The sequence below is a fragment of the Megalobrama amblycephala genome, linkage group LG9, assembly GCF_018812025.1.
Source record: "Megalobrama amblycephala isolate DHTTF-2021 linkage group LG9, ASM1881202v1, whole genome shotgun sequence".
NCBI lineage: Eukaryota > Metazoa > Chordata > Actinopteri > Cypriniformes > Xenocyprididae > Megalobrama > Megalobrama amblycephala.
Window position 1 is genome coordinate 30032188 of NC_063052.1, and position 25341 is coordinate 30057528.

A 25341-nucleotide genomic window follows, 5' to 3' on the forward strand; every position below is an offset into this window, starting at 1 on the left:
TAATATCACTCTCTTAGATTACTGTAAGGATGAGTTCACATGAGTAAATGAATAAATTAATAAATATATTACCACAAGAAAAAAAGTAATTTAAAATTAGCCATATTTCAGTTGTTTATTTGTACAGCATCACTATCATTTCACAATTTAAGCAATTTTGTAAGCACTAAACAACTTGTTTTTTTGTTTTTGTTTGTTTTTTGTTTTTTAAAAATGAAGAATTATATTTGTATTAGTAAAAAGAAGAACAGAAGTAGTTATTTCAAACAAGCCGCGAACAGAATCTAGTTCAGAACCACGGACAGCTCCACCAAAGCGCAGAATTCTGTTTTTAATTTATAATATATTAAGCGATCACTATTAGTCTGTATAATTCAGCAAAACACCATTAACCATGAAGCCACTTTTAACATTTAAGTATCAAAATTTTGTGTTATTTCAGTCAATAAGAGAAAACACTAGAAATACCAGTCATTTTACAAAAAGAAAAAAAGAAAAAACAAAAAAACAAAATGTAATTGTAGATTAAAATCCTATATTTTCTTACCTTTTCTTTATTAGGAAGTGTTTGTGTTCTGGTAAAAGTGTCTCCTCCATTAATACTGATCAGTTCTGCATCTGCAGGAGGAAATTGCGCAGGGAAAACCACTACGTCACTCTTCAGAGTGTCCGAGCTAAAACACACGTCATACTGCTGAGTAGATTTGGAGTAAGACCAGCTCCCGTCAGGGTGTGTGGTGATCATCGGGGCGCTGTACCTGCCCAAACTGCCGTCTGTCCTGTGGCATTTCACAGCTATCAAACTGATGAGGCTCAGTAAAAAGATGACGGACACACACACAATGGCGATCAGCAAATACAGATTTAAATCCGAGAAACTCTCCTCCTTTATCGGCGCGTGTCTGAATGGAGTCTTGACGTCACCTGCGCTTTCAACAACCACAACATCAATAGACACAGTCGCTGACAGTGAGGGCTCTCCGTTATCACACACCAAAATGACCAACGGGTGAGTTTTCAGGTCATTGTCACTCATTCTCCTCTTAGTCCTGATCTCCCCGCTGCTGCTTCCGATTCGGAACAGATTGTTTCCTTTGGGTTCAGAGATGTGGTAAGACAGCAGCGCGTTGTAACCAGAATCTGCATCTACAGCCCTGATCTTGGCCACAAAGTAGCCCGCCTCAGCAGAATACGGAATGTTCTCCGTGTTAACGGAACCGAGCTCGGAATAGGGCGCGAGGATCCCGGGACTGTTGTCATTCTCATCCAGGATAAAAACATTTACAGTCACGTTACTGCTGAGAGGAGGAACACCAGAGTCTGTGGCCTGAACTTTAAACTCAAACGTCTTCATCTCCTCAAAGTTAAACGACTGCATGCTCTCGATCTCTCCTGTCAGTGAGTTGACTCTGAGGAGCGCTGAAACAGGTGTACCATTGACAGAGCTTTGCAGTAAAGAGTATGTTAAATGCGCATTGTCCATGATATCAGCATCAGAGGCAGTTATTGTGGATATAATGGATCCCACTTTGCTGTTTTCCCGCAGATACGCATACACTACAGAGCTTGGGAAGCGAGGTGCATTGTCATTCACATCAGAGACCTGCACTTGTATTGCTTTAGCTCTGGACATTGGCGGTGACCCTTCGTCTTCAGCAATCACTGTGATGTTATACTCCGTCACGTTTTCCCGATCTAGTACGCCATCTAAAACTAACGAATAGTAGTTCTGAAAGGACGACTGTAATTTAAACGGACTGGACCCTAAAAGGCGAACGCGCACTGCTCCGTTTTTACCCGAGTCTGGATCTGATACGGTCATTAAGGCAATTACCGTTCCTTTCCCCGCGTTTTCCTCTACCGGGCTAAGAAGTGATGTTACAGTCACATCTGGGGGGTTATCATTAATGTCAAGAACCTCTATTAAAAGCTTGGTGTGGCCTGACATAGTCACTGGACCTTTATCAGTAGCTTGAACTCTGATCTCAAAAGCGGTGTTCTCCTCATAATCAACATCACCTTTAATTTTAACATCTCCACTTTGCGCGTCAATATCAAACTTTTCTAGAATATTTTGGGGTGTTCGACTGATAAAGGAGTAAACTATCTCCGCATTCAACCCTTCATCCAAATCTCGAGCTTGTAGTCTGGTTACTGTGGTGCCAATTGGCGCGTGCTCGGCTATGGAGACTTTATATAATGACTTACTGAAAACTGGAGCGTTATCATTGGTATCTAACACATTAACTTCGATCATCACGGTTCCTGTTCTGGCAGGCGATCCGCCATCAACCGCAGTCACTGTGAACTCGAGCCGCGGAGTCTTCTCTCTGTCTAAAGCCTTCTGAAGCACTAATTCAGCAGAGATCGTCTTATCACTATGAGTTTGTACATCTAAGGTGAAGTAATCATTAGCGGTAAACTTATAGTTTTTTACTGAATTCACTCCAATGTCTGCGTCATGCGCGCTCTCCAGTGGAAAGCGCACACCGGGCGCGGTGCTTTCACTAACATTAATCACTACGGAGCCCATAGGAAACACTGGAGAGTTGTCATTAATATCGAGAATGTTTATTCTTACCCGGTAGAGTTGCAGTGGACTGTTCACCACAGCTTCCAGATTGACGGAGCATGAGATTGCGCCTGCGCAAAGCTCCTCGCGATCAATCCTTTCGCTCACCTGCAAAGCGCCCGTCTCTGTATTCACACTGAAATATTGCTTTTTAGAGCCTGACACGATACGGAAACCCCTTGATTGCAGATCTTTTACTGAAAGGTTAATGTCTTTAGCTATATTACCAACTGTGGTTCCCTGTTTCACCTCCTCCGACACACTGTATGAGATCTGTCCGGTTACAGTCTCCAAGAGATGACAGGTCAAAGCAAATGAAAAGCACAATATGAAATGCCCCTGCTTAGATATAAACATATTTGCTTATTTATTCTCCACAGTAATCCTGAAAATGTCCATTAAAAATATCAACAAAGATCGTTTAATCCCAATTGAGTAAAGGATCCGTCTCTGTCCACGAGAGACAAAAGGAATCAGCCAAACCTCCCTTTTCTATCATCAGCGACAGTAAATCCAAGTTCTGCATCCATCAAAAATCCTCCATCCTATTGGTCCACAAGCGCATATGACATTTCACAAACTACTAGATGGTTTTTGACAACTGAACCACGACGTTCTATAGTGGAGAGGTTCGATACAACAAGAGATATATGTAAGAGAGGGAGAGAGAAACAGGGAGAGCCAAGAGAGAGGGAGGGTGGGCTGGTGATGACGAGGAGGAGGAGGAGGAGGAGGAGAGACACTCCTTACTTTAACACAGCTGGTAGAGCAATAGTGACACATAGTGGCCTCCAGATTAACTGCAGTACACTGAGATATAATGTGTAAATGCTACAGGAATGTAAAACACGAGTAATTGCATTGATATATTAAATATTCATTTGGGGAATGTGTGCTTTACTGGAGTACTACTGATCATTCTTTATTTATTTTATAGTAACAAAAATAATTTTGTTCCCTTACAATTTGATTTAGACATCTACCTCTACCTCTCAAAAAAAAAAAAAAAAAAAAAAAAAAAAACTTTTAATCACACTACACTCTAAAGCAAATATTTATAACATTGCTGGACATGGTCAGTCAATAAACAACAACATTTAAATTGAAAACTATAAAAACAGCTACTGTTAAATCTGAAGTTTAATGTCAGGTCAGGTCTCAGGATTTTTACATCTGATTTAACATATGTCCATACCTTATTACTAACTTTGAAAAGAAGTCATTTGTGAAAAGTTGTCATTTGAGAAAACTACTGCTGTCTTTTGAGGTTTAAATACTTAAAGTACAATCAAAAGCCGAAACTTTCTCCTAAATATGTTTTTGGCTAAAGACTGTAACTTTTGAAGAAACTTTGACAGTACTCAATATAGATAGTTAATTTTTTTATAAATAAATAATAAATAATATCTGCTAAACTTACAACTCTATAATGAATACAACAACAGGAAAAAATACTTTTCTAAATATGCATACCATGGCAGAGAAATCAGGACTGACACTGTCTTAAACAACACCTGCTTTTGCAGTAAATAAGGTAAATAAAGTAAAAAAAAAAAAGAAAAAAAAAGAAAAAGTTAGCTCTTACTTCTTTGTAGGATATATATATATATATAGACCACCAACCAATGTATGGTTTGCACCACAGCTGCCCATAATCATTTGATTACTATAATCATTTTTTATGTTTCTGTAATGGTTAATCCACATGAGTATTTGTAAGATACTGTATATATATATATATCCTACAAAGAATGAAGCTGCATGTGTGCTGGAGCCTCATCATGACTTTAAAATATTTTTAAAAGCTGATTTTTCAATGTTTTGAATATGTTTTACAAGAAAATACTATTCAGTCTTTCTGATTTAAAATTTCACGTTTAATTCAATGTGTTACTTGCTGTGTCTTTGTAATTATTTGTGAAATTTACTAGCAATTTCTAAATGAAAATTGTTTCAAAGGAAATCCTGCACCAAATCCACCCTCTCTCTCTCCACCTCAAACTCAAATGTTTATTTTCTCTTATGTGCTTTTCTTTTACCTCCATTATTTAAACACTCACACACATAAAATCTTATATTACTAGTGGAATAATCTCTATTGTTCACACACAAATAATCTTCTCTAATACCTTTGTTACTCTACATGACTGAATCAATTTATAAACAAGTGTGCGTGTAAAAGTGACAGATAATATAAAAGTGGGGCATGCTATCTCTGATGATCTCACTGATGCAGCATCACTGCTAAATATTTCACTGCATGTTTCCTGAAGATGTGTGTGAGCGAGAAAGAGGAAGAGATGGAGAGAGATAAATAGAGATGGAGTTTACGTTCAAATTCTGTGTAATCCAGGGATTAGGTTCTGCTGGCAGCCTACTATGTCCTATTTCTATTTCCTCAAAATGATTTCAAATATTAATAATCATAATCTCCTGCATTGGTGACACAAATATGAAGGCACGCCACACTAGGCTGCAGTGAAATAAGACACAGTAACTCAGAAAATAAACAGTGGAACCTTTTCCTAAATGATGCAGGATTCCTTAGAACTAAATTCACTTTCTTAATTAATTACCAAAGTCCTGAAAATAACAAAAACAAAGAGAACTGTCCTCCATAAAAATAGAATATGTCTGTTCGTAGTGAAAGCTGCAAATTGAAAAAGAAAAACGTTTTAAAAATGTGATAAACAAATATATAATTCAGAATTAACAATTTGTATATGAAATACTTGTAGAAAAATTGCATTAATTTATGAATTTTCAGTTGTGTATAACAATGTTTTTGTATTTAAATTTTGTAGTGGAATTGACACTTATTATAAAATAAAGGTAAAACAAAATAAGGCTTTAGCCTACACCCTTTTCAGTTAATATGTAACATTTTGTATAATTATTGTGGAACTGTGAATGAGGACCAAAATAAAAAAAATGATGATGATGATGATGATGACGATTAAACTACACACAGGAAAGCTTAGAGTATTTATTTCTTATATTAAATATTTCTATTACTCAGGCAACGCAGCATATAGAAGTACTAATAATAATTGCTGTTTAATTTGTACTAGAATGATTCTCAGTGTTCAATAAGAGACCATTAAAACTGTGACACTTGCACATGTGGAAACATCAGTGAAATGAAGCACTTTTACTGAAAGTATAATACAGAATTTGGTTTTACTATGGCACATGCATAAGCTAGAGGTTGAATTTGACCTTTGTGTGTGTGTGTGTGTGTGTGTGTGTGTACATGCATGACCAAAAGAACATGCCTGAGGATGTGTGGAAGCATTGTGAACACCAGAGGGGGTGGTTGGATAGCATGTGTGATATCATCAAGGGTGGGGCTGTGACTAGATGTGTGTGTGTGAGTGTGTGTGTGGTGTGTGTGGGAGGGTCGTTTATATCCATGCATGGTAAAGTGTAATCTGATGAATTAAAAGAGAGAGAACTTGGTGTGTGAACCACCATATTTATCTGACAAACAGCATTTTTTTAAAGAGAAAAAGGCAGGTGTGGTAATATAGGCACATACATTATATGTATGTATGTGCCTGCGAAAGAGAGAGAAAGAGAGAGGAAAGGGGGAGGGGTGACGTTGTCAGGCAACAGAAAAACCCCGTCTGCAGAGTACGCCTGTTGCCACGGAAACCGCATTACAGCAGGAGGGGTCTTTTTCTGAGACCCCCTTCTGCTTCAAGTGAGAGTGAGGCAGACTTTACTAGGGACAATTGATCAAATAAGCTATGAATCATCACTATCTTATTAATATTAACATTAAAAGGGAGCCATTAATATGACAGAATGGATGAGGAAATTATAATGAGTCTCCCTGCCTTTCACACACACACACACACACACACACACACACAGGTCAGCTCATGCAGCGGTGCTGTGTTGCTACAGCAGCAGATAGACACAGTCCTGCTGACTTCTGTCACCTCCCCCACAAACACACTTATGCTGTGAGCCAAAAGACCACTGCAAACACACCCTACAGCGCATTAAACATTCACTGATTACAGCACTACAACACCTCACCAAACATTACATCAAACCAACACCTTATTTACTCTGAAATTCCAGTAGATGTATAAACTGCATTGAAGGATTAGTTCAAAATTTCCTGATAATTTACTCACCCCTATGTCATCCAAGAGGTTTAAGTCTTTCTTTCTTCAGACAAAAATAAATTAAGGTTTTTGAGGAAAAAATTCCATGATTTTTCTCCATACAGTGGACGTTACCAGAAGGTCCAAATGTCAGTTTCAGTGCAGCTTCAAAGGGCTCCATGCGATCCCAGACAAGGATTAAGGGTCTTATCTTGAGAAACGATCAGTCATTTTCTAAAAAAAATTAAAATGTATATACTTTATAACCACAAATGCTCATCTTGCACTAGCTCTGTGATCCGCACGCATGATGTAATCACATTGGAAAGGTCACGAGTGACGTAGACAGAAGTACTGATCCAGTGTCTAGAAAGCGAATGTACAAAGACAAAGTCAAACGGCCTTTACAAAAAAAGTTAAAACAAGGATTAATAAATTAATTTTGAAGTTGGAGGAGAAAATGAGATGGAGTTTTTTCACCCTACAGCGGTATTTCCACCTACGTCACGCGTGAACTTTCCAATGTGAATTCATCATGCGTGGCGCATCGTAGAGCTAGTGCAAGACGAACATTTGTGGTTAAAAAGTTTTTTTTTTTTAATAAAATGACCGATCGTTTCTCTAGATAAGACTCTTATTCCTAGTCTGGGATCATGTAGAGCTCTTTGAAGCTGCACTGAAACATTTTTTGTCCCCTTTTGGGGACAAAAAATGTCCCCAAAAGATCAAAATTTACTGTGGAGACATTTGGTCCCCATAGCACAGGACACACACACACACACACACACACACACACAAAAGATGAATCTGAGAAAATTTTAATCCAACTAGAGTTTAATCATGTATTTCTAAATCTGTGCTGAGGATGCTTTAGACAGTTGCCCTGACAGAAATGGGACAGGGCAGGGAATGTCTGCCAGTCAAAGAGACAGTAACCAGGCCAGGCACATACAGTACTGCACATGTATACAATCTAAACTACACTTTAACAAACACTGATATATTTTATGAATGGCCAGAAATTAAATTTCATCCATGAACAATATTAATCACCATAGAAATGTGTGGCAAGCTACAGCCAGCACATGCTACGTTTGAAGATCAGCTCTGAATGGCTCAGACTCTAATTTGGATGACAGCTGCACCAGAATGCAATAATCTCTAATTCACTTTCCCCTCAAAATCCCAATGAATTCTGAGAAAAAAGGGTAGACAGTCAAATAAGATAATTTCCCTTTAGAAAAACAATTGACAAACATTTTGACATTTTGTCAAATCTTGCAGTACAACAACAGCCTTTCACAGTGAGCTCCTCAACACCTCAGTGATAATGTAGACCAAATTATTAAAACACATCAGAATATATCAATATAGAATATCAGTCTCTAAAGAGAGAATATACTATAAATGGATGGAACTAACTCTAATATCTGCTTCAAATGTATTTTAAATGACATATTTATCAAATCAAAACACCTTTTTTATTGTTACATCACTCTGTGTCACAGTAAAAAGTGATTTAAATTATTAATTTTCACACATACAATTTAAAAGAATAAACGGCAACAGCATGCTTCAATGTTTGTGAGTTTGGAAACAAAAACATTTTTAAAAAATGAAGAGAGAGAAAATGTGTTTTTGTTTGTGAAAATGTCATTATGTGCATGAAGGAATAAAATCCATTTCAATCCCATAAATAGGCTTTTTAAGTAATAAGGCTAAAGCAGCTGGTGATGAAAGAGATTCACTGGCAGCTCACACTGACCAAGTGTTCTGATTGGCTCCTGACATACATTGCAACAGCTCTTTCATCACTTGATTGGCTAAGCGCACCTCTGATTGATGCTCCTGGCTATTTGATTGGCCGAGGTGTTGCCGTGCACAGCTCTGCTGGTGAGTGCTGTGATTGAAGCAGATTTATGTCCATCAGACTCTCAGGAGAATAATCGTCCAATGAGGTCACAGTATTGATTTACATATGCCTGGTTTTGTTCACAGATACAGGACCACACCCTCAGAGAAACCAGCAATGAGGAGAGGGTGTTTCACAAGGACAGATGATGCATAAATCACACACACACACACACACACACACACACACACACACACACACACACACACACACACACACATGCTAGCTGCTGTAAATAGGTCATCACCTATTAAACCAAATCAATTCTGACACACTAACACATATTGAAATAGAAAGATTAATCGCTTATTGTCAAACACTGTTAACTGGTGGAAATGTTGTGTGTACAAAGCTAGTGCATGCACACACATTAAAAAAAAAAAAAAAATCACACACACACACACAATAAAATATTACACTGATCTGCCACCAGGTGGAGATTTTCATTTATGAGTCAGTTGTGAAACAAAGAAACCAAGCATCTCTCAGACACACATTGCTCCCTCTCACACTTCATGTCAGAGGAAATGAAAATGCAGCTGGTATAATGTTAAGAGAGAATCCACTCAGCAGAGGCAGGAAGATCTGATAACACACACACACACACAAACCTCACATCACAGATGTAGACTGTAATATCTATTGTACTGGAAATGTTTTATACAGCATTGCAGTGTCATACCTGTCTATATTCTGTTGTCTATTGTGTGTTGTACTCATTCATTTTCTAATAAAATTGGTTTCAGATTTAGGAATGATTTCACATAATCCATTTGTAATCACATACACACACACATATTTTATGTATATGTATATTTACAATCTAGAACATACAATACAGTTCTGTTGATTTTATTTTTCATTTTATTAATCTAACTATAATCTATAATCTAACTTTATAAAACCTAAAAGAAATCGTATAGCATTTTTGTGCAACAAAGTTGAAACAGCAGGTAACTAGATTACTACCATATTCGTTGTATAAAATCAGAACAGTGAACATGGAATGCTGGTTCATTATCTTCAAATTTTATAAAAGATATATATATATATATATATATATATATATGTGTGTGTGTGTGTGTGTGTGTGTGTGTGTGTGTGTGTGTGTGTATACAGTATATACATATACACAATTTTGTCACCAAACTATAACATATAGGCATGTATAGTTTGGTAATAACATTTTGTATATACAGTATGTATATGTGACCCTGGACCACAAAACCAGTCATAAGTTGCACGGTATATTTGTAGCAATAGCCAACAATACATCGCATGGGTCAAATTTTATCGTTTTTCTTTTATGCCAAAAATCATTAGGATATTAAGTGAAGATCATGTTCCATGAAGATATTTTGTAAATTTCCTACCATAAATATATCAAAAATATATTTTTGTGAGTGGATATGCATTGCTAACGACTTAATTTGGCTAACTTTAAAGGCGATTTTCTCAATATTTCGATTTTTTTGAACCCTTAGATTCCAGATTTTCAAATTTTGTCCTATCCTAACAAACCATACTTCAATGGAAAGCTCATTTATTCAGTTTTCAGATGATATATAAATCTCAATAATAAAAAAAAGGCTCTTATGTTTTGTGGTCCATATATATATATATATATATATTGTTGCCAAACTAATAGTGATCTAGGGACCTGCTGTTGCAACAAACCTATTTGACCCATTTTCTTTATAACCCACTAACCTGCAAAACTCGCAAAGAGAATATAGTCCACCCGCTCTGTACACCTTCAAATTATAATTTATGTATCCTCGGTGGTGTATGTTTCATGCGTGACTGTGGATGGTGTGTAAATGCAGATACAGTGTACATTTTTATCCAAAGGTTAATGTGTGTGAGAGAATGGATATATAGAGCAGTGCGGCAGGAGTGTGTGCTGGGATACTGCAGAATGACATCAGCAAGAACACTCCAGACATTTCAAGAGGACAAAAACAGAACCCAGTGTTCCAAAAGTTCAGTTCTCTCACGCACAAGCGGAACATCATCTTTCACTCTCCTCATCAAAACTTAATCATTTCACTTGGTCTCATGCATTATCAAGGGCCTCAGATTCTAATTATTCTAAGGTGTTTTGGAAGAAACTTTTAAAACCACTTTAAATCTACTTTAAAAGAAAATCATGGTCTTACCTTGAGTGTGCTCTGGGGATGCAGCAAATGCAGGGAGAGAGTGATAAAAAAAGAGAAGAGAAAAAAGAGGAGATTATTACTTCACTTCTGCTAAAACAACATCTTGCAGTGCACAAATTTTCAAAATCAAAAACAGATGTGAGATCCGGTCAGAGGCCCAGCTGTGCTGAGACACACAGATGGACGTTTGGAGTTTCCTTAAAGGAGACCTAAAAAGACAATTGTTTAAGGAAATGAAACAATACATATTTTTACTAAATATGGATTAGAACTACCAACTTGAACTCTGAAATGTAAGACAGCTACTAGTTCGGTATGAAAATATTCAGTTTTAATCTTTCAGGAAGCCAAAGTCAGACAACAGATCCACCATCCACTTACCATGGTTTTAGATCACATATCAATCTTCTATATGTTTTATGTAATTTATACAACAGAGTAAATTCGTACATCTCTAAATATGCCTTTGGTATTTTATCTCAGAAGTACCAGGTAAATATTTTGAGACGAACATATACATTTCAGCTGAAAAGCTTAAGAAAGTCAAAGCGTGAAACATTTGCAACCTTAAACCCATTGGTGCAACTTTAAAAATTTCAGCCCAAAACAGAATATGCATTAACAATAATCCTCACCAGAGACTTCCAAAAAAAAAAAAAAAGCCTCTCTGAGTCAAACTATGAATATAAAGATAACAGAACATCCAAGGCCAGTGAGACACATACACACGATTAGCAGTGTGATCAAAGTAAGCCATGAAAATGGTGGAAAAAAATGAAAAGGAGAAGAGAAATTGAGGAGGAGGAAAAACGAACAGTGGTGTGAAAGAATGGGGTTAGTGAGGGAGTGAAAATGAAAGATAAAGGGAAATTAAACAGGGATTAAAAGGTGGAGAGAGAGTGAGAAGGAAAAATAGATAAGTGTGTGAGAACCAAATTAGGCAGTGGGAACAGAGTGAGTGAATGAATTGTACAGTTTTTAGTGGCTCCCGAAGGACTCTGCAAGTGTGTGTGTACTGTATGTACGCGTGTACGGCAGGTTTTTTGCACGCTGGGTAAAGTTCTCTCCCCATTCAGACCACTGTAAAGCTGATGACTTCCCTCTGTAATCCCATTAGAAAGCTCGTAGTTGGATTACCGTCTCTCTGGTTATGCTGACAGGCCTAATCCAAAAGCACACATCAACACCACAGGGACTACGGCAAGTGTGTTGGACCAAATTAACCTCAAAACACCTGAGCTACAATGCATGATTCAAACAGCCAACAAGACTCTCTTTAAAGCGATTATGAAAATATCGACACTCACCACATGTGATAGAGTGATTGTGAACGGCGCAAGGTCACAGCTAACTTGCGCATTCCCTAATGACAGATCGAGCATTCTAAACACGATTTGTCAGTGTTCATTATTAGACTGACAGAATGAATCAAATGCTTTTCTGTCTTCTTGACGATGCTTAAAATAACATTGCTACAGTGAAGGGTGAATACAAATTGATTAGGACACGTTTTCCCAGTCATCTCAATGGCAAAAAGTGTCCTAATAACCCTGAAATTCACCTGAATTTAACAGAAAACACACATAAACTATAATCATTGTGAGACATTTTAGATCAGACGTTTTTAATCTTTACAGATCTAACAGGTAATCAGTAAATGTACATTTATAATATTTCAAAATGTCCTGAAAATGTAATCCATTTTTATAAATCATTTTCACAGAATCCCCAAGGGTCAGTGAGCTTTGAATTAAATGAATGCACAGAGCATATAAAACCTCTTTCATAGCTTTGCACTCAAGACTGATCATATAGAAAAGAATGTTTCATCACTGATGCCGAACCCACAGGCAGGACGATGACTTAACCTCACTGTCAACCTCAGCTACAAGTCCACATTACAGCCAATGCTCTGATTACCTTCAGTAAAGGTCACTGACCATCAAACTCACTCGTAAGGACAAAGCAAGTACAATCACGCACAGAGATACACATAATAAACCATTACAGGTTTATCATCTGTATTTATATTATAATTATTAGGGAATAGAAAGAGAGAGAGAAGTATGAGGCATCATTTGGAACAAAATAATCCATCTGTAATCTGTTCAATAGGGCATGTAAACACTTGATTGGTCTGAAAACTGAAACTGAAAGTTTTGCACATGTGCGTGACGTATGACACATGGAACGAGCTTTTGTTATTGTTGTTGTCATAGTGTCATAAATGACGGTTGTGTGATTCTAAACTTCTTGCGCTCATGGTCTGTGAAGCGATGCAGGACAATGTTGTTCCACAATTCCTTGCTTTGGACTCTCATGCATCTTAACAGTGGAAAACTCTGTGGTATATTCATGCAGTGATCACATGTCAAAAGATCAAATCCAAATTGAGGCTTATGACATTTAAACACGCATCAACCCGATCACTTTATTAGGCATTCATGTAAACACTATGTTCAGGTTCATCAATAGGAATGATTTGAAAAGGTGTCCGCGTAAACAGCAGAAATGAGAATGAAATTAGACTTTTAATTGATTCACAGTAAAAACAAAGTAATACAGAAAGAGATAAATTGAGAAAGGAATGAAGTAAAGTGGAAAAGAATGAAGATAATTGACAAATGCAAATCTGGCACTGATATAGAACCTAAGATAATCTGAATGTCTTTCATGGCTGACACACACACACACACACACACACACACACACACACACACAGCTTTCTTTCAGAGGGAGCAGCTGCAGAAGGATGTGGCTAGAATCGCTATCAGGTCTAATGAACACACACACACACGTGTCTAGAGAGCGGCAGACACACTGAAAAACCATGCTAATTCCCTGCACCTGCATGCCAACCACCATCATTCTCAAAACTAGAAACAACCAGCAAATATGGTGCTACAATGATGAAAAGTATAATGTATAACAATAATAACAAGCTGTGTATGTTATCCAATAAGTGTTCATTTATAAAATATTTTGGCTAATTCTGATGATAGCTTCAGCGACCACTAAGCTGTGTTTAACCCATTTTACCATGTTTAAATTAATACAGCAGAATTCCAAACTAAAATAAGTACAGAAATCACCAAAACAGCCAGTATATTCTGTCATGACTGCATGTGCAAATAGTCTGCATATCAGACAGCCTTTTAAAATTCAATATTAAAATCAAACTCTATTAACCAAAACTAAAATGTATTACAGTAAATGCAGAAATACAGTCAAGTCAATAAACACATTCTAAAAAATGCTGGGTTAAAAACAACCCAAGTTGAGTTGAAAATGGACAAAGCTATTGGTTTGTTTTAACCCAGCAGTTGGGTTAAATATTTTCCCAGTGTGCTGGGTAGTTTTATTTAACTCAACTATTGTTTAAAAATTATTGCTTGCTTAAATTAAACCCAAAGTATTTTGGAAATTAACATTTATTAATACGTGTAATAAATTAACATTTAATAAATAAAAATTAAACAATAAACATTTATTAAATTGCTTATTAATAAATGTTCACCTTTTGATTATTATTGTTGCCTCTAGTAATTATGTGTCTGTTCACGTTAAGCCAGACATATAGTCATTTTTAAACAATAGTTGAGTTAAATAAAACTGTCCAGCATGTTGGGTCAAACATTTAACCCTGCAGCTGCGTTACAGTTTCTCTCAGTCGATTTGACACATTTCTCCAAAGTAATGTAACTGCTCTCAAAACAGTTAACACAGTGATCTAAACTCACTCTTACCTTAGCCAAACAGTTCAACTTTACTGCAAAATAAAGCACTGCATTTTTTTCTAGTCAAAACTACAAGTGTTTTCTCTCATGATTTTAGAACACTTTCAGCTGTAGATGTTCAAATACACGTTTATTGTCATGTTTTTCCATGGGTCATTGAGCAAATGAAGCTTCAAAAAAGATTTTCAAAACTGATGTAATGCATATTTTTGAGTCATGAACAATATGTAAACAAGTTTCAGTTGTTACATAACATTTCAAAGTGTTTAAAATCTTTTAAATGATCTTTTGTGGTCCTCTGGATGTTGCATTACAGTATCAGGCTTAACGTTATTACCTTGTCAGTTGATAATAAAATATTTGCAGATGTGCCACCATGACATTTGAGAATATACAAATTGCTTGGCAAAAGTTGTTCAAGTACCTCAACAGCTTTAAAGCTACAGATATTTATAAAATTTGTTTATATGTATATTCAAACATAACATTATGCCAAAGTATTTTATCTTGAATTTCTTATAAATAAAACAATTTATGTCCACTTTCACTATGTACATGTCTTCTTACAATTTCTCCTCTTGCTCTTTCTATGCACTCCACTATACTCAGCTCTTCACCTATCCTCCTTTTTTACTTTCTCCTCTCTTCCTTTCCTTCTTATTACACCCCTTCCTCTATACCCACACCACCACCTTTACACTTACACCTCTTTATTTTCCGCTTCTCTTGCATATTTTCTTGCTCTATGTATACTTTCCCTTTTATATTTTCCAAATCACATAATGCAATTGTGATAAATGCATAAACATTTGGGAAAACTGCATTTCCTGTGTTGTGTGTATGATTAATCAAGCAGATATCAATTTGGGGCTAATTGAAAGCATACCATGTGCATTTGATAAATTCCAGAATTTTGTTTGGACAAATGGTACATTAAAGTTTGTGATTTGTGTAAAGCAAATAAAAAATAGCTAGGAATGTTTTTTCCAGATATATTCAAGTTTTGGTTGGATGTATGAACTATTATGAAACATCTGAAAATTTTGTGCGTAGTGTTGAGGAAAACTAAAACAACCCAATTGTTGGGTTTGTCCATTTTCAACCCAACTTGGGTTGTTTTTAACACATCATTTTTAGCATGTACTAAAAAGACATCTAGCTGCATCATAAATACATTACAATCAGACTTATGGATATGTATTCAGCCCCTTATTTAGAATATCTATTAAATAAAAAACAAACAGAACAATTACTTAAATAAAGAAATGCTACTAAATAAATAAAGAGATGCACCATGCAGCTTGTAAGGTTATCCAAACAAAACCTCTTTTCTAAAAAAAAGGAGGGAGAGAAAGAGATAGAGAGAATTTAGCCATATTTAAGCTGAAGTCAGTGAACAGACTAAATTATTCACATCGCGCTGGCCTACTTCTTCCAGGCAAATGTCTGTATGTGTGCATGTGTGTGTGCGTGTGTGTTCATGTGCAAGGGATGCAAGGATGCTTTTCAGACTCAAACACGCTCTCAAATTCACAGCGACATTAAAAGCTTCCATGGACTGTGATGTGACGATCCCCAAAAGAACAACTCTCTCTGGAAAAGTTGCTCTGCTAGAGAATAAAAACTGGCTGGAAAACTACAGAGCAGATTGTCAGATGTATCTATATTGTAAACCCATTTTGGGGGAAACATGAGTCACCAAGGCTGAGTATAAAACATTGCATAGATTTCACCCTGTAATTATGCCTTCAGACAAGATTTGGCATATTCCGAATAAACAAAAGTTTTAGATTTATAAAATGGATACACTTTAAGGTTTCATTTGTTAACATTATCTTTACATTCGTAAACATAAACTAACAATGAACAGTACTTCTATAGCATTTATTAATCTTAGTTAATCTCACCATTTACTAATACATTTTTATCTGTAACTAACATTATAAAAGGTCAATAAATGCTGTAAAAATATATTGCTATTGTTAGATCATGTTAGTAAATGCATTAACTAAAGTCAACAAATAAGACCTTATTGTAAAGCGTTACCAATAAGACCACACACACACCAGAGCTTGTGCAACTTGATGTTATAAATAACAAATAGCAGAAGATTGTGCATGCATGCATGTGTCCTCCCTAAAATAACCAAACATGTAATTCATTAATAAATGAAACAATGCTGGTATATATATATATACACACACACATACATATATATATATAAATATATATATAAATCCCAATTCAGCATGCATTTTTCATGTGTACACAATGTGAGATGAACACAATGATCTATGTGTGCATGTCACATGGATGAGACACTGCCCTGATGTCTCTGCTGCTAAAATCCATCACACACACACACACACACACACACACACACACGGGCCTGTATTTGACATGCAAGAGTGAGTCACTGTCCAAATGTCCTTGCCACTCATAACTAGCACACTAACATACTGATAGATTTTCTTATCAGCCTGACTTTTCTTTCCTTGTTTCTTCCTGTTTTCCCTCACCTGATCTTCACGGATGCAAGGGTAGAACGGAGACTGGTTGTTATGGTTTCGTCACATATCTGGTTTTAATGTACACAATGTATATGTTTGTGTGTTTCTTGGAAAGCAGCCAAGAAAGGGTCCCTACTTTTTAGGCCTTACTGGAGCCCAAGGCAGGCAGGGGCACTGGACCAGGTGTTGACCATATTTAGACTTGTTTTTCTATATGTACCACATTCCTATATCATGAAAGTATATTCTCATTGGACAATTGTTACACCACCCCCTGAACATGTTTAAAAGCCCTGTACTGAAGTAAGTCTGGGAGGAGGTTTTGTGAACGGATTGGCTTCATGTTCATGACTCTTTCCCATAGGCCTATGCATTCAATGAGTGAAAAAGACAAACTGAGAATGAGGCACGAATTGGGACCATAAATGTAAGATTAAATAACCTTGCAATTTGGGGGCTCGTCCGGGATTTCTCCAGACAGGTAAGAAATAAAATGCTTAAGTGCATCTTACTGTCTGTTGAGAAATTTATCCTTAAATTTCCGTGCCGCGATTTTTGCCATATTTGGTAAAAGTTGGTTATCCTCGTATTTGAATAAATATGGGAAGGACAAAAAAGAGGATTGATCACCCTTTTTGTCATTAGTGTTATCCTCACGTTTTTGAGCGTGGGAAGAAGGAATAGATGATTATATGTGTGAAGAGATTTTATTTCTTTTCCTGGTTTTCCTATTCCTTAGGATATCTCTCAGTCCTTTTTCACGATTGAATGAATTTTGAATGATTTTAAAGAAAATGGTGTTGTGAAGTCCTTGCAAGGCATTAACTTGAACTTCTAAATTAAATCTTTAAAATTTGCATTAAAAAATTTGATCTGGACAGGAGACAGAATATTAGAGCTACAAATAAGAATTCAAGTTCTTTGATTCAGTGAAGTTATGAAGCAGATCATGTTCTGTCCCTCCTGTGATAGACTGAGGGGCTGCTGATCTTAAAAGCAGCTGTATGTGAAATTCATGGTGAATTAGGAGTCAAATATCAAAGTTCTGTTGATTAGATATTTGACAACGGGGGATAGCGCAGATATGTGCAATTGTTTTTAGATATTTTGGCTGATTAGACTTATGAGATTTTGATCTGAGTCTTGGCTTAGATATAGGTTAAAGACCATACTTTAAATGAAATAATCTCAAGAGTTAAATAGAGAAACAAATAAATAGGACAATATTAAATTAATATAAAATATATAGTATAATCCTGTTATGTACAGACATCTGTATTTGTACTTGTTATCCCTGGGAGACAGTATGAAAATTGATGTATGGCAGAGATTTTAAGATTTTGTTATTTGAAGAATAACTTCTGCATTGTGTTGAATGAGATCCAGATTGGGTGACTAATTTAAGTAGATGTTTTGAGCTCAACATAAAAAGAAAAAATTTTAGAAAGCAGACCATGGCTTCTAGGATGTTGCCAAAATAAAGAACAACTATGCTGTGCTGAGGGAGAGAGAAGACGGCACACGGCTGGATGGACCATCAGCTCCACCCCTGAAAGAGAAAATTGATACACTGTAAAAAAAATCCCGTTGTTTCTACGGAAAAATACCGGCAGCTGTGGTTACCAGAACAATACTGTAAAAATGACATCAAACCGTAAACATACTTACGGAGTTACATGTGAATTTTACATTTTAAATATGTATATTTAACATTGGATTTCAGTACACTGTAAAAAAAAATCCCAGTAAAATTTACGGTAAAATAACATATTTCATTAACTGATATAATGTTAATTTACCAACCTAATGAAGTACTAATATCTGTTTTGTATCTTTATAATACACTGACAGTCACCAAACCCAGTGGTGATAAGAGTCACATGATGAATCAAAGTTCATCACAAGCAGCTTTTCCACAAGCTGAGGAGGACAATACTAATATATAGAAGGTGCACACAGTGTCATTCACACACACACTAAACACCATCATGGTAACATGCATGAAATTTTAAAAATGCAATAAACATTAATTTAACAACATTAGATGTAACATAAAACCCTAATGTACATAACTGATTAGAAAAAAATGAGAAAAACTAAGAAGAAACAGAGTTATTTCAACAAAAATATATCAAATGTGAAGTGTCACGCAGGGAATTGTGGGAATGTCAATTTACGTTTTTTCACTGTAAATTTTACAATGAATTGTTATTTTTCACTTTCAAAAACAGTGAATTTAATGGTATTTTACCGTAAAATTACATTAAATGTACCGTTAGATCTATTACAGTTATTCACCGTATATAGTACGGAAACTTTCTGTAAACCAATTAACCGTTTTTCACCGCAGCATTTTTACAGTCTTTTACTGTTAAAATCACGGTAATTTTTTACAGTGTACTGTATCTCAGAGGGGCTGGACTTGGAGAAATGACAATGCAACAAGATGTCCTGAGAAGAAAGACAGAGACACAACTGCATCTTCCAGACCTCCAGTGCTCTCATCAGATCCTCATCACAGACTGACAAAGTTCACTGGATAAAGAGAACGACATGTGAAAATGAAAGACTCTTTCAGAAGGTCCAGTGCTACAGAACAGCAGTCCTACAGAAATCTCAGAACTACCAGATGAATCTGAGAAAAGTAACGCATTCAACTGACTGAAGATCAAGCAAGACTTCTATCCCTTCCCTTGTGTGCAGGTACTGCATATTTAATGAGCACTACAGAGACCGCCTAAAATTTTGATTTGTCACATTAATTTGTAGCTTGGTTATTTACTGGTCTCATAGCAGTTCTTTATGCTTTGATAAACTAACAACACTCTGCTTTCTTTTGATAGGCACCAGTCCAACCTTAAATGAAGCTAAGTGTTTGGTCTGATTCATAAATCAGTTCAAACTTTGGACTGGACTTATTATAGTGAGGAGATATTTCATAAAATCCTGGGTAAAATGTTAAATTAGATCACTGGTGATGCTGTGAAGTGTAGAGAGAGGGAGAGACTCTGCTCGTAAAACAGAGCTTCCTATAAAGCATGTTACAGAGTTATTTGAACAAAAAAGATTACAATTGGGGCACAAAGTGTCCTAGAACAAACTGTGGATGGTAAAGCCATAATATTGGTCACCTCATCTTGGTTTATTTATATTTTTAGGGATAAATTGAACTAATAGCCTAATTCCTAATTTATGAAATTACAGATGCTGTCATTGACAGGGATTACGATTACATGATGTTTGGCCATGGATCCAAAAATATGTGGAGATCTCCAAACTTTTATCAGAACAGCTCATGAGCAACACCAAATTAATAATGAAAATGAAATTATATTGGACAAATGAATGAAAAAATTGCATTCAAGAAATTTGAATTGGTTCTTCTAACGGTGGCATGCCTAGGTTTAAAAGATTATATGATCAATTAGATATTAAGAAATCTCAAACCATTGCGTATGACTTCGTCTGACTGTATGAGTCTAACTGCTTAGACACTGTCGCACAGGGAATGCCACAGTGCCTACGTTCAGTAGTTTCCATCGAAATCGAAGTGGTGTTATTCGATTGGACTTGGTGATATTTCACTTGTAACCATATACATTCCCTATTCAGTTCACTGTCTGTGGAGACAGTGACAAAAAAGAGATGATGTTCTGGCCAGAAAATGGGGGTGTGAAAAAGTGTGAAAGTGTGTGAGAGTGATAGTGCACCAAGGCAAATCAAATGCCATAAACAGCTGTAAACAAATTTTTGAAGTGGGCACACAAATTGGATAATGTCCAATGTCCAATGGAATAAATGGAATAATGGCCATGGATGAATTTGGGTTAAGAATCTTGGCCTGGGTTGTTGTTGTGGCAGTGCCACACTTGCGCAGTGCACATCTAACTCTTCCTTTTCAGAATGTCATGATGAATTCCATTTGCAGAATTCCCTCAAGCTAATTCTGTGACAGGTGTATGAAATACATTGTGATTGTTAACATTTTAAAGTGGTCTGAGTGTTGTCCATGTAGAAAAGCATTGGTTAATCATTTTGAAATGCACTGTATAGCGCAAAAAATGAAGAGGAAATCAGATGTATGGTAATGACAGAAACTGGAATGACATGGGTTCAAACCCTGCTCCATGTATTGGTGGTAATGAAAAAATGGACAGCCCTCACCCCACATTAATTTTTTCCACAGGTTACTACTGTCACTGCTGATGAGTAAATATATATTTTGTCTCTAACAGCATTTTAAAATTTCCATTCACAGGTAAAGCAGTTTTGTTAAAGGGGTCATGAACTGCATTGTTTTATTGTTTTATAATGTTTTCTGGGGTACACTTATGATGTTAATGCTTTTACATCCAAAATTGTCATTTTATAAAATGCATTTTTCCTACTCTGATTTCAGTTTGAACACTCTGTTTTAAGAGGCGTGTTTGCTGAGAGACTTTAGTGTAAACGCCCACTGCTGTGATTGGCTGACATCTTTCCATCTGAAATAGCCAAGTATTATTTTCTCTTTTAGTGCGTTTTTACTATTACAGCTCTCAAGGCTTAAATATTTAGATTGTGGCATGAAAGATTGCAGTGATGATTACATTGATTACATTGTAGCTGATCACAGACATGTTGAGTGAATGAAAGCAGTGATCTCGTAATTGAAACTCAATTTCTAGGCAAACGTGATATAACTAAGATTCTTTGAATAAAATGGGAGTTGAGTCATTATAAATGCATGCTGTTTGATTGACAGCTTAAGCGTGCTGCTCTAACGATTGCAAAAGGAACTTTCTTTGATCGTTTTCTTATTTATTTACTGTTAAATAACAGATTATTTTCATCCTACTAAGAGAAACTATGCAAGTTGATGTTTAGTCACGTGTTTGATTTACTGACACAGACAAAGAACATCTGACTGAACATGAATCATTAATATCAGATCATGCATTAGAATTAACACAGTGACTTACATGTTGCATAACCAAGCACTGAACAATATTTTGTAATCCTCAATGGCATGTTTATTGCTTAGTAGCTCAGTCTGGTTTAGCAACACGTAGAACTATGTTACTTATGCTAACGATTCTATTGCATGTCATGCGCGAATCGGTAAGCGGGGCTAAACAGGCAGTGATGAAGTAGGCGTTGATCTTCTTCAGCGGAGGCGGTGATTGCTGCCCTTTGACGTCATAGATCCTCACTTTGTAAATCCTTTGCTGTTGTAAGTCGTTTGCTGGGTCTGGTGTCAGTTAAAGCTTTTATTGGAGTTACAGGAATTTTTCAGCTCTGAAACTTACAGGTAGTCTTATGATTACCTCTAATATGTCAAAAGCTCAAGGAAAATATGATTTCTCAGTTCATCACCAATTTAATACAAAAAATGTTTGTCCTACAATCTAGGTACTGATGTATTTTTACGGTATGGAAAATGACAATGCTATTGTCTTGTTTTGGTCTTGTTATTTTGTGTGTGTGTCCTCCATGTCTCCATATCTATCTATCTATCTATCTATCTATCTATCTATCTATCTATCTATCTATCTATCTATCTATCTATCTATCATATATAGGTATAAGGTACGAGTAGATGCTGTCAGGAGATTGAATGCGGTATCTTCATAGAACCAAATTTGACTGACACCTGCTTGTGACCACAAGAGAAGACTATCTGAGTGGTGGAGCGAGATCCATGAGCACACTAGTGCAGTGCTCAAAAGTGGAACACCCTGAGTTCACACCAGGTGTGCCTCTAACCCTGGCAGAGGCAGAAGAGTTCCTTAGGGGGACCAACGAGGAGATTGAACAGACTCAACTGGTGGCTTAAAAGCCCGCTGTTTGCTCCAACTGATCAAGAGCATCCAAGAACAGATGAAGGATCGACGAGCACCACAGTGCTTAGCAGCAAAAAGAGAAATTCAACAGAAACTGATTAAATCACCCTGATGCTGAAGCATAGAACGAAGACATTTAGATGCGGAAGAGGACAAAATAGTTGTCTACAGTGAATTTTTACCCACTGTTGTAGAATATAGTAAAAAGCTTATTGAAGGTCAAGGAAAGTGATTAAGTGTTGTGAGGAAAAGTCATGCTATGATTAAGTGATCATTTTATGATCAAATGGGGGAACTGATAGATTTTCTTATCAGCCTGACTTTTCTTTCCTTGTTTTTCCTCACCTGGTCTTCACGGATGCAAGGGTAGAACGGAGACTGGTTGTTATGGTTTCGTCACACATCTGGTTTTAATGTACACAATGTATATGTTTGTGTGTTTCTTGGAAAGCAGCCAAGAAAGGGTCCCTACTTTTTAGGCCTTACTGGAGCCCAAGGCAGGCAGGGGCACTGGACCAGGTGTTGACCAAATTTAGACTTGTTTTTCTATATGTACCACATTCCTATATCATGAAAGTATATTCTCATTGGACAATTGTTACACCACCCCCTGAACATGTTTAAAAGCCCTGTACTGAAGTAAGTCTGGGAGGAGGTTTTGTGAACGGATTGGCTTCATGTTCATGACTCTTTCCCATAGGCCCATGCATTCAATGAGTGAAAAAGACAAACTGAGAATGAGGCACGAATCGGGACCATAAATGTAAGATTAAATAACCTTGAACATACATACACACATTAGTATACCCAGATGACCACACAAATAGCACTCTGAAGATCAGCACTGGCAGCCATTTTTCTTCAGCTGCATGCACCATCTAAGTATAACACTGGACAAGCACCAAATGAGAGTCAAATGGCTTTGGCGAGGAAGTTATTGCTGGTCAGTTGGCTTGTTATTTTATTGGGATAATAATAAACACTCTCACTTTCTCATCACCTTCATTCTGTTCCTTTGTTTTCCTCCTTTGTGCTTTAAGAATTTACAGTAAGAGTCTAAATCAGTGTTGTTTCTTGGGGTATTTGCTCCAATGCCTCTCCTTCAGAGCAGCATTCAAGGTTTAAAAAATGTAACAGCAGGATCCTGTTTGAATGGAAGTGAATGTGGGAGATGGTTCAACATACTAAATAAACTGCTCTTGTGCAGAAACAGCTTGTGCATAACAAATTGACTGCCTGCTCGCTAATCTTCAACATGTCTGGCATTGCATTCTCAGTGAGCTATATCTGGTGTTTATTATTATAGAAAAATAGACAATGATACAGACTCTGAGGTTGACATCTCCTCCTTTAATAAAATAAACTCTTATATTGTTCTATGAATACTTTCAAAATGGTTGCTGTCTCTGCAGCACACTCACATATATGAACCTGCCCTTAGTCTAAATGCACACACACACACACACACACACACACACACACACACACACACACACACACACAGTACAGATGAGTCACTGTTCTTCCTCCTCCTCCATGCTTTTACGTCAAGCCTTCCTCTTGCTATCATCCTGAAAAGATCAAAATGCATCACTGAGCTTTAAAAATATAACATTAAAATGTATTTTTAATTACTTTCCATCATTTTCTGGTTGCCAAAGAAAACGAAACTAATACTGCTGAACATTTGCAAAAATGCATCTCAACCGATAATGAACTACTAAACTCCACACTCTTAGAAGAAAAGGTTCTTTATAGAATCTTAAAGTGTTCTGTCAGGCGCTTCATATATAGGCGCTTCATATATATTCCATTTTATGGGATTCAGTTTTAATTAATTTTGTTTTATGGTCATTTTAATTTAATTACATTTTATGAATTAATCAGCTTATAAACATACGTTATCACTAGAAAAAAAAATTAAATAACCCATTAAACATGAAAGTATTATGCAGTCATTTAAGAAATTTTTTTTCTCATATAGAACATTTTTGGCATTAAAAGTTCTTTAAAATTGAGTCAAGAACCCTAGAGTTCTATAGAACCCCGCTGAACCATTTCCCCGCTAAGAATGTGCACTTTGTCCTGTGCCTGACAACACCCCATAAAAACGAGTTATTCCTTGATTTGAATTGTTTGGGACACATTTTGCACTGTATTCTCACATAACCCCATGTTTCATTGTTGCTCTCACATTGAAATAATGTAGAACAGACCTCTAAAACTGTTTTCAGAAGAAGCTAGAAATCTAGCAAAATGCTGACTTGCAAAACCTTCATTTCTCACATGACTAAATATCACCCAGAATGCCAAGCAGTGCAGAGACCACAGGGGAGATATGACCTAACAGCCAAAGACTCCAGAGACCGTCTATAAATATGCCTAGAAATATGGATACCATGAGAGACGCGCTGTTCCCTGCAGCATGGTTTTACCCCAATTTGGTTTTATGTTACACATTATAATACACACACTGCAAAAAAAACGGATTTTTGATTTTCTTAGTATTTTTAG

At 36.4% G+C, this 25341-nt stretch overlaps 2 protein-coding genes and 1 long non-coding RNA gene across 24 annotated transcripts in view; 1 reads left to right on the forward strand and 2 right to left on the reverse strand.

Moving 5' to 3' along the window:
- LOC125275557 (protocadherin alpha-C2-like) overlaps positions 1-25341 on the reverse strand; it is a 198744-nt gene that overhangs the window by 86559 nt on the left and 86844 nt on the right. For 21 of the 22 annotated variants that reach the window (XM_048202637.1, XM_048202632.1, XM_048202612.1 and 18 more), the window contains exon 2: positions 10759-10770. In XM_048202637.1, the coding sequence (XP_048058594.1) occupies positions 10759-10770 (12 nt within the window). Of the gene's footprint in view, positions 1-10758; positions 10771-23968; positions 24399-25341 lie in introns of those variants that run through there. The other variant, XM_048202646.1, reaches the window with a different exon arrangement.
- Positions 428-3176, reverse strand: LOC125275566 (protocadherin alpha-3-like). Its single transcript, XM_048202676.1, has one exon. It carries the CDS (start codon positions 2927-2929, stop codon positions 443-445), a length of 2487 nt encoding a protein of 828 aa, XP_048058633.1. The 5' UTR covers positions 2930-3176; the 3' UTR covers positions 428-442.
- Positions 19394-23832, forward strand: LOC125275616. The gene is made up of 2 exons (XR_007186472.1): positions 19394-19708; positions 22567-23832. It is a non-coding gene; the product is annotated as an uncharacterized LOC125275616 (long non-coding RNA).